Source organism: Limulus polyphemus, unplaced genomic scaffold (assembly GCF_000517525.1).
Source record: "Limulus polyphemus unplaced genomic scaffold, Limulus_polyphemus-2.1.2 Scaffold11, whole genome shotgun sequence".
In the NCBI taxonomy this organism is placed as follows: domain Eukaryota; kingdom Metazoa; phylum Arthropoda; class Merostomata; order Xiphosura; family Limulidae; genus Limulus; species Limulus polyphemus.
Genome location: NW_013665621.1, coordinates 65,964 through 75,921, shown reverse-complemented (window position 1 = coordinate 75,921; position 9,958 = coordinate 65,964). Strand labels below are relative to the sequence as shown.

The window sequence follows — 9,958 nt, the reverse complement described above, 5'->3', positions numbered from 1 at the left end:
ATCAACACCCACCGACAACTCTTGGGCTACTCTTTTACTAAGGAATAATGGGATTTACCGTCACATTATAATGCCCCACGGCTGCCTTCCCTCTAGTCTTACACTGCTAAATTAGGGACGGCTAGCGCAGATAGCCCTCGTGTAGCTTTGCGCGAAATTCAAAAACAAACAAACAAACAAGCTTGAAATTGTTATAAGAACAAAGTATCATTTTAATCCACTAATTATCTGAGAGTAAACCAAGCTCGTGGATATTTAAATATTTATGACTTATTTCAGTTTTTAAACTGTTCAGTTATTATTTAATAACATTAACATATTGAACTGTTACATTGAAAATACTGCGTTAATAATTTTGTGGTTCAATTAGCTATAATAAGAATCGCCGTATCAAATGTTATATCATAATTTACATTCTCATATAAAAATATTGCGTAAAATATTCATTAATTTTCTAACTTAAAATAATCACATTTTCTTGCAAAATCTAACCTCACAGCTCTCTGTACGTCGGTGGAACAGCAGTAATACTGCGGACTTAGAAAGCTAAAATCCTGGGTTCGATTCTCCGCGGTAAACACAGCAGATAGCTTTAAAACAAGTAATGAAACATCCCTCTTTTCTTTTTAAAAATCTCACAGTTCAAAAAGTTACACATGTAATAATCAACTATTTCCTGAAAATTGATTTGTTTGTTTGTTTTAGAATATCGTGCAAAGTTACAGAAGTGCTATCTGCCCTAATTGTGAAATGGTAGGACAGAAAGAAAGCAACTAGTCACCAGCACCCCCTCACGCCTCCCAGACTTTAGGGTACCCTTATCTGATAGTCCTCGGTGGCCCAGCGGCAAATCTTATGGCCCATAACGCTAAAAACTGTGTTTCAATACCTACGGTGGACAGAGCAAAGATATCCCATTGTATAGTAAGAAAAAAAAAACTTGTATGATCGAAGAGGGGGATTTGACTGTCCCTATTATAGCGCACTCCCGGCCCTAACGCGCGGAGTGCGTTTTTTTTGCGCCAACATGTCGCGAACTAAAATTTTTCAGATTCAACGACCGACAATACTAGCCACGAGGACACAACCGTCTCTCACAGAATTGGAAAGTACACATTTTCTTATTGCATCCCCTTTTCATCGTTCTTCGTTTTCTTAAAATCCCAGTCCTATGTAGGGCAAATTAATTAATAAATAAACTATTGGATCAATGTTAGTGAATAAGAATTATTCTTAGCTGAAACTGCTGGGACGCAATCCGCATTAGGAAGCAAAAGTGAAGATTGATAGCACCTCCAACCACCACCAAAACATACTGAACATACATAAACAAATATAAGCTCAAACCAAAACATACATGAACAAATATAAGCTCAAACCAAAACATACATAAACAAGTATAAGCTAAGTGGACACATTTCTGCTTCAGAGATAAATACGATTTACTTAAATAAACTTATCCTTAATATAAATATAATTAGTATTAACCTAATATATGTTTACTTCAGCCGTTACGGACCACTTTTCATAAAAGTTATAATAACCAGTTTATATTTTAAAAAGATAATCGTGACTATAGCTCACAGGTATAACCGTTTAACCGCAATTACCAACAAAACAAACAAACGTACAACGTTTAATATTGTTAATAAACCATTCCTTAAAAGTACCAAAAGGTGAATGAATAGGAATTTGGAATAAGAATTATCTTTGCTGTTCTTATTTTTTGAAGTCCTCGTTTAAATTGGTATAAGGGTTGAAGTTAAGATTCGATTCAATAATTCTTTCCAAAAACATCACGTTTGTACTTTTGTTTTTCGTTATGTGTGCTTTTCTACTTTTTCAGAGAGTCTAACATATATGTTTATATTGTGTTTGATTGGGTGTTTCTAGAGCACAGTCACACTGGGTTGTCTGCTATGTCCACCGCGAGGAATCAAACCCCGGATTTTAGCGTTGTAAGTCCGTAATCTTACCGCTGTCCCACCAGGGGACATGTACTTATTAGAGTGATAGATAAAAAATAAAATAAAAATACAATACAATAGAAAATAAGGCTAATTTAACCAATTAAAACTAAGATAAATACGGGTTATCTGATAAAAATAATAATTTCATTTTTATCTTTTGTAGCGAGATATTACTTGGAACTTTATTTATGTTTATATTGCTTTATAGCTGCACCAATGCACCTTTTATTGGGGATAAAAATGTCAATGGTTGGATTTTTTTTTAACTCGGAGCGATACATTGTTTTTTTATAGTCATACATCTTATTTTCTGGGATTTCCAAAATAAAGTTCTCTACACATTTCATTATTTTGTTCTTGGCCTTAGTTTTAGGGCTACGATCATGAGAGTTAACCCTGACACACCAAACACTGCCGCCACGCCCCCACCTGGAATTTCGCTCTAGTGTGTGTATGTGAAAAACCCGTAGCGGGTAGTGGCACGCGGTTTTGTATGCACAACTTCAACCGCCTGCACTGATTCGAGGTATCTGTACAGTTGCAGCTTCCTTACGTCACAGTTTTCTTGTTGCTATTAGACACGAGTTTATTATTCCTGTGATATGATCGATTAGTGCTCTCTCTTTGCAGCCACTGCTCAGTTCGATTCCCGTAATTTTGTGTGGGAGAGCTCTTGTCACGACGTCATAATGTACTGAAAGCGCGTTTCGTCAGTTGCCTTGAGCTAGCCGATTCATCCCTCGTTACATGGACTTGCGACGATTGGCTGACGCGCCAGGTACATGCTCTCTGGTTGACGTCATGAACACCACTGACGTCACGGACCGTCTAGTGTTCCCCGAGAATTGGCTGGTGGAATATATTCGCTCGATGGAAAGGATTTTCCGTAATCGAGCCAGAGACGAGGGACCGAGCAGACTACCAGATGAGAAGCAGGGGTTCAGATGCATTACCTGTGGACTGCGTATTCTCTTAACCTGGCTGACAAGCACCCACCTTCCCCACCTGTTTACAGAGAGACACCATCGCCCACGTTCGGCAGAGGCTCAGTCTTCGACACTTGCTTCTCCACCGTTCCTACTACAGGTTGGTCCTTTTACCCGGAATAAGTACCAACCAAGCTTCAGTTATATAGAAAGCTAGATGTGTGATATTATTTGGTATTAGTGTTTATATCTTAGTTCATTATTGTATGCAAAAATTCTGGCTTGATATGAACGTAACCCGATGAAAACAGCCCTCGACGCATATGTTTCGTAGAATCAGTTTATCACGTGTGTTTCTGAGGTAACCGCGTTCATGCACGTGCGCTGGAGTTAATTGTGATTATGAGTTTTCTGTAGTAGTACAGTAACTTCATCGAATTCCCGTATCTTGCTTTTCGGTGTTAGTATTTGAAAAATTGTAGGCATACATTTGTTATTTATATAAGTTAACAAGCGAGCGGCTCTAAGCATACAGTACACATATAATAACTCCTTGGTTCGGTTCAACTCCCACAACAACGATTGGGGCCAACTGACATTCAATACCACACTTCTGTCAAATTGGATCAATCAGCATCGATTCCAGTTTTCCAGTTAACATTCCGGATAAACAAGGGATTCCCAGGTTATCTAGACGTGAGTATGGTACCGTAATCGTTTTCCTAGCACGTGATTTTTCCCGCCCTATATTCTCCCAGCTAAACTTAGAAGTTCTTTAAGCAGTTAAACCTTACACTAAAACCTACGTGAAGTTAGTTAGCCCATTCATGGGTTTCTAGCTTTTTTCAAATATGATTTTAAACGGTTTATTATACATTCGTATTTCTTCAAGCAAAACGTATCCCGCAAACGTAAAACTATTTCGTTATAAATCACTTCACTGACCTGATATCATCACACGTAAATCTTGTAAATATTTACGACTAATTAGCCTCGACTATGAACTTATTAATGTTATATGTGTGCTCACGATGTTTAGAGTCTATTGCTGAAGCTGATACCATAGAAAGTTAAGGTTTTATGTCAAAATATCTGCGGGATTGTCAGGTGGCTAATTTCGTAAGTATTAAAAACACTAGTGAATACAAATGTTTTTTTTTTTCTCTCACACGTGCACCAATTCTTACGTAGACTTTATGTTTATTTATTAAGATAAAAAGTTACGTTAGTATGTATGTAAATATAAGTTCTTTCATACTGTTAAACATGCGGACTTTAAGGGTAAATTTACAAAAGTAACTCTAAACACTTCTTAATGATATTTTTGCACCCGTATTATAGAAAGCTGACAATATATATAAATATTAGATTGTCGTTTGTGGTGTGTTTAAATTAATCTAAGAAAATTTACTCAATTTCTTTCATGTGAATACAATGAAGTCACGTTACTCTATTGTTTCGTTAGCTTAAGTGACGGGAGTATTTTCGAGTTTGTAGTGACGTCACAATATAAAATGATACTCCAAGCAAGTAATTTTGATTAATTTAACTACAACTGCTACGTTAAAGGTATTATTGAGTCACTATAGATCGATCACTAAATTCCACCCGATCTTGAGTTAACTTTCTTAAAATTATAGTCCAAGTTATATTACTAATTTGTGCTAAATTTGTGACAGTTATGTGATTTATTAGACAAGAAAATGAAAGAGAATACAAATACGACATAAACATTAGCCAAGCAGTGCGTTTAGTAGTGGCAACTACGTTTTTCCTCTCCCTGACGTAGGTTCTTCTGCTGACGTCGGTTGCGTGCCGTTTAAAGAAGGCACAGGATGCCAAACCGTCACTAACTTATTTTGTAACGTGCCCTAGCAACAACAAAGTTTAGTTCCTGCCATCGATCTTCGCTGTATGTAACGTCAGCAGTGACAAGGTCAACACCTCATAGCGCGTGCACTTTTGTTTGACGTCAGCAAGGAACGGTATTTTCGGTTGATGACGGGAGACTGGTACATATACTAACTTATTCTTAACTCTTAATGTTTATAGAGCAATCAAATGCGACTGACGCTCGCTCGCTCCTACTTCTTATTTGGAGTGAAAACGTAAAAACTACAAACATGCTTTCTGACTGAATAAAGTAACCTAATCGACATATATATTAACGGATGACGTCATTATAGCGTATAATCACTATATATCAGTATAAATTGTAAATATATAAAGACAATAGAACTGAAAAGTTATAACGTACAACTGTTTGAAAGTATAGATTATTTGAAAATGAACTATTTTCTAAATTAATAAAGGCCTTTAAAATGCTATTTTGCGTACAAAATGGAATCGATGTGCCCCTGTAAATCCATTTTTCTGGCATATTTTGAGTGCAATACACTCAAGCTAGCTAGAACGGTCATCACGTGCTGTTTCACAGATAAGAAAAAAAATCAACTTATCTTTTTTTTTAATCTATCTTGCTACGTTTCAGGCTTTAATTTTTTGCTTAGGGAATTATAAAGTGAAATTTAAGCCATAACTTTTCCCTCAAGTATATACGTACACGACACGGTCGTAGACGATGCTATCAGTATAGTTTTGTTCCGACTGGAACTCATAGTTCACGTTATGATCGAATCTCATCATGCCTAAATGTTTCGTGGACCATTAAACAATTAATTAGTAAGCTGAAATTTGATCTCTCTAGGGACACGTGGTCCTTGCTTGTGGTTGGAATTGTGCATTCTGTGTCGATTGAGACTTTTACTTGACAACTTGATGCATAGTTAAATGCGTAGCGTATGTTAGGCTTAGGTCTCATAAACATCTTTACTAACCTCCTGCATTTGGCTCTTCTGGGAAATGGACGGCTAATGAAATTTGTCAAGACAGATAATGAATGTTGTCGTCTAAAATGTCAATGAAATTTATAAAAGTCACGATCACTCACGTTCCTCCTCAAATATCGTGTCAGCAAGTAAGTGTGAACGGACAGTTGCTTGTGTTCTATAGTTTTCATGAGCCTACGTCTCGAAACATATTTAGTCATTGAAATTACTCAAGTTACTGAAGTCCCTAGAAGTTCCGCGAATTTTCGACCTTAATCAGTCAGATATATAGTTTTGTTTATAAAGTATATACCTACGTTTGTTTGAATTCACAATATTTTAAAAAAAACATTTCTAGAAGCAGTAGATGAGCCCTCTATGTCTTTAATGTCGTGTAAGTTAACGCTTATCATGAATATTTCTATTTCTTTGTAATACATTTCCGTTATAAGATTAATATATTTTCTCCTCTTTATTATATATATATATGTATGTAGTTAGTTCTATATAACAATCGATCTTTCCTTCACATTAATATATAAACAACACATTTACATCTGCCCATCTTGTAGCTAACCATTCCAACTAACACAGTGTTTAACAAATGGTATATTTCTTACGTTTGTTATCTAGCTGATAGTAATCTGAAGAGTGAAGAATACAACTTTGCTGTTGCAGAAACGCCGGTGTCCCTAAACATTGTACCAAGTACGAGTGTAGATACTTCGTATACAGCTAATGTGATAGTCGACACTCCATCTGGTTCCTCTGTAGCAACTGGAAGTACTCCTAAGACGCTACCAGATTCCGAAATGCTATTACTTCAACAGCCTCAGGTAATTCCCTATATATTTCAGTGAACGTATATATTAAAAAAGTAACTTTTAATTTTCCGATTAACAACTTTCTTGTGGTTGTTATATATACGTAAGCTTTAGCAACATAACATTGTTTTAAACCGAAAGAACTAATGTTGTACTTAGTGTTCTGTATGATAATAGAAGCATACAACGGTTCTAAGTATCTGATTAATGTTTCACCTGGTATTTAATATTTGTTGCCTCAGATAACATATTTATTTATTTATTCTGAAGGCTTACAAAATCTGATAAAGAACGATCCAGTATGAATATCCCTTAATATACATGATTTGATCCAGTATGAATATCCCTTAATATACATGATTTGATCCAGTATGAATATCCCTTAATATACATGATTTGATCCAGTATGAATATCCCTTAATATACATGATTTGATCCAGTATGAATATCCCTTAATATACATGATTTGATCCAGTATGAATATCCCTTAATATACATGATTTCTTTTACTCTACATCTACACGTAAAATAGCATAGATTCAAAATGTACGTTACTCAATGCTTATTGTAAAGGAGAGAAAGTCTGGTGATACTACTGTATACACTGATAATATTGGTACTCTTACGATCTACATTAAAGATATATTCATGGAGAAAAGGGTCAGCACCAGTGCTAGACAAATAAGAAACTGTACGTGGATTTGCCGGTTACTTCTCAGAAAACTGAGGGATAGGTGTGTGAATGTATTGAAGCTGTTAAATACATTTACTGTATCGTTCGTAAATCAAATATATATGTTCACCTCTCGTATTTATTTGACACTTACCAGGATAATAAAAAAACACACTGAGGGTTCTGTTATCTTTATCAAGTTGTCAAAACGGTCGGAATCATCGCGAAACCAGTTTTTCAGATATCAGTCATTTGGCCTTATCTTTCTGTTCATTCTATTGGAACTGTAAAGCAGATCAGATACTATACACCAGTTATGATAAGAAAACAAGCTTATGCGAAATATTTCTGCTATTATCGAGATTTGCCCACAAAACGGTTTGACTTAAAACCAAAATGAAATAATACGTACAATGAAAATTATTTTAGTTAAATGTCTAAAACAAGTTTCAATATCTAAGTATATTTTAACTCTTTAATAACAGTGTGGTTTAATTACTTTGTTGGTTTAATTTGTCAAAATTATTGAATAACGTAACGAGGTTTAGTATCCGTTTATAAATTCAGATTTTATTTTTCTGCGTGAAACTTAATAAGTGCTTAAACAGTTTTTTTCCCTGTTTCCCCACACACAAACAGGACACTTCGTTCACTACATCTGGCAGCCTTTTGGTTCCAGAGTATGGTGTCCCATTCTCAGAAGAAACTTTCTTTGGAGAAGAATTCAAGTTTCCTCCTATAGATTTTAGTGATACCGTCGAGAGCCTAGGTCCACAGCCAGACAACAGCACGAGCTGTTTTGGCGACATTTTCCAAACAAATTTTTCGGAAGCAGGTTGTGGAATCAATACAACAAACTTATCTTGTCTTTCGGATCCTCCTTCTTCGATCACAGTTACTGCGTCCATGTCCCTTCCTAGTTTTCAGGAAACTTATTCTCCTAGATACCGTCGTGACGTCACTCAACAAGAAGTATTCTCTTTCAAAGATGAGGACCTTCCCCCACAAAATCTGGAACCCCAAATACCACAGGAAACGTTTAACGTTCAAGATGTTTTAGGTGATCCATCAAACAATACGTTGCCACAATATTCCACGTTTCCTCTAACACAATCTGCTGAAACCGGGGTTGCTTTCTACAAAAGTGAATGTGCCGATCCTACAACATTCAGTTCGTCAACAGTACAGCAAGATCCATCACATTTCATCCCACCTCCCTATTCTTGCAGTCAAGGCACGAATAACGATCCAGCTTTCCAACAGATGACGTTCGTGCAGCATCAAAAAACTCCACCCCCACCTTATCAACAAACTCATTTTCCTTCCTCACTTCATATGCCTCCTCTAGTGGAGACTAGCAGCTTTTCTTCAAAGACAATTCAATATCCTCATCAGATGGCACCATTTCATCATAGCATAACGCCACAGCTGCCAAATTTCGCCAGAAGAGGTCGTAAACGGCCATCTCTAACTATCCCTAGCCCTCTACCGTTAGAAACAAGGTGAGTCTATTTCATAAAAAATATAAATAGTAAAATAGAAAAGAAGCGTACTACGTCACTAGATAGCGTAGTGTTGTAGAAAAAGCTAACGAAACGTTAATTTAAACACATCGAAATACTAATTCAAGTTGGTAAAATTGTTTGTTTCTAGTTGCTTTTAGAATTAACTGGTTGTATGATTCATCTGTGTGATGCATTATATCAGTAAGTAATAAATCCAGAAAACTCAGTTTTTTTAGACCCTCTTTCTATATCTGGCTTTATATTATTGGTTTAAGCAGAACGTACCATCATAACTAAAGACGCAAATACATTTTCAACTATCATCTATAAAAAGCTTTTCATCACTTAGAGCTAGTTAATGCTCGTATTATATATTTCTGTACTGCATGGATTTTTAAATGTTTTTGATTTAATAAATATTAAAATTCCTCTATACGTTCAAAAAAAGAGAATTATATCCTCACAAGCATTATTTGCCCTCGTGTTCAGGACATAACAGTTCGATAAAACATGCAACATATGAAACGCTGAAGTAGTTATATGATGAGAAAATAAAGAAAGGTAAATTATAACAACTGGCAAAAACAACACTACCGTTTTAGTAAATCCAAGAAAGCTAAATTATAACAACTGGCAAAAACAACATTACTGTTTTAGTAAATCAAAGAAAGCTAAATTATAACAACTGGCAAAAACAACACTACCGTTTTAGTAAATCAAAGAAAGCTAAATTATAACAACACTACTGTTTTAGTAAATCCAAGAAAGCTGAATTATAACAACTGGCAAAAACAACACTACTGTTTTAGTAAATCAATATTCCAAACAATTCTCACTCACAGACTTCATCTATCTTTGCAAGATACTGAACAGTTAAAAGACATGTGAAATAACTGTCGTTTCACGTGTCTTTCTAAACAGTCTTGGAGGACGATTGCAGACTCCATCTACTCCAACTACACCCAAATCTACGTCCAGCCGCTCTTCCTCGGGGGAGTCGGCCCCCTCCCCTTCGCAGATGTGTGCTGTTTGCGGAGATAACGCTGCCTGTCAGCATTATGGCGTAAGGACATGCGAAGGATGCAAAGGATTTTTTAAGGTAATTACAAGCTATTCTATAGGTGTTTTGATATGCGCTATGGAAACAAATTTAGTAAGTGTTTGTTTGTTTTTTTTAATTTCGCGCAAAGCTACACGAGGGCTATCTGCGCTAGCCGTCCCTAATTTAGCAG

At 35.9% G+C, this 9,958-nt stretch overlaps 1 protein-coding gene across 5 annotated transcripts in view; it reads left to right on the top strand.

Moving 5' to 3' along the window:
- LOC106478469 (probable nuclear hormone receptor HR38) overlaps window positions 1-9,958 on the top strand; it is a 38,836-nt gene that overhangs the window by 20,603 nt on the left and 8,275 nt on the right. Inside the window, exons 2-5 of one of the 5 annotated variants that reach the window (XM_022382164.1) lie at window positions 2,601-3,056; window positions 6,403-6,560; window positions 7,861-8,723; window positions 9,648-9,825. In XM_022382164.1, coding sequence (XP_022237872.1) covers window positions 2,915-3,056; window positions 6,403-6,560; window positions 7,861-8,723; window positions 9,648-9,825 — 1,341 coding nt within the window. In that variant the 5' untranslated portion in view covers window positions 2,601-2,914. Of the gene's footprint in view, window positions 1-2,600; window positions 3,057-3,083; window positions 3,593-6,357; window positions 6,561-7,860; window positions 8,724-9,647; window positions 9,826-9,958 lie in introns of those variants that run through there. The other 4 variants (XM_022382160.1, XM_022382176.1, XM_022382182.1 and 1 more) reach the window with 4 other exon arrangements.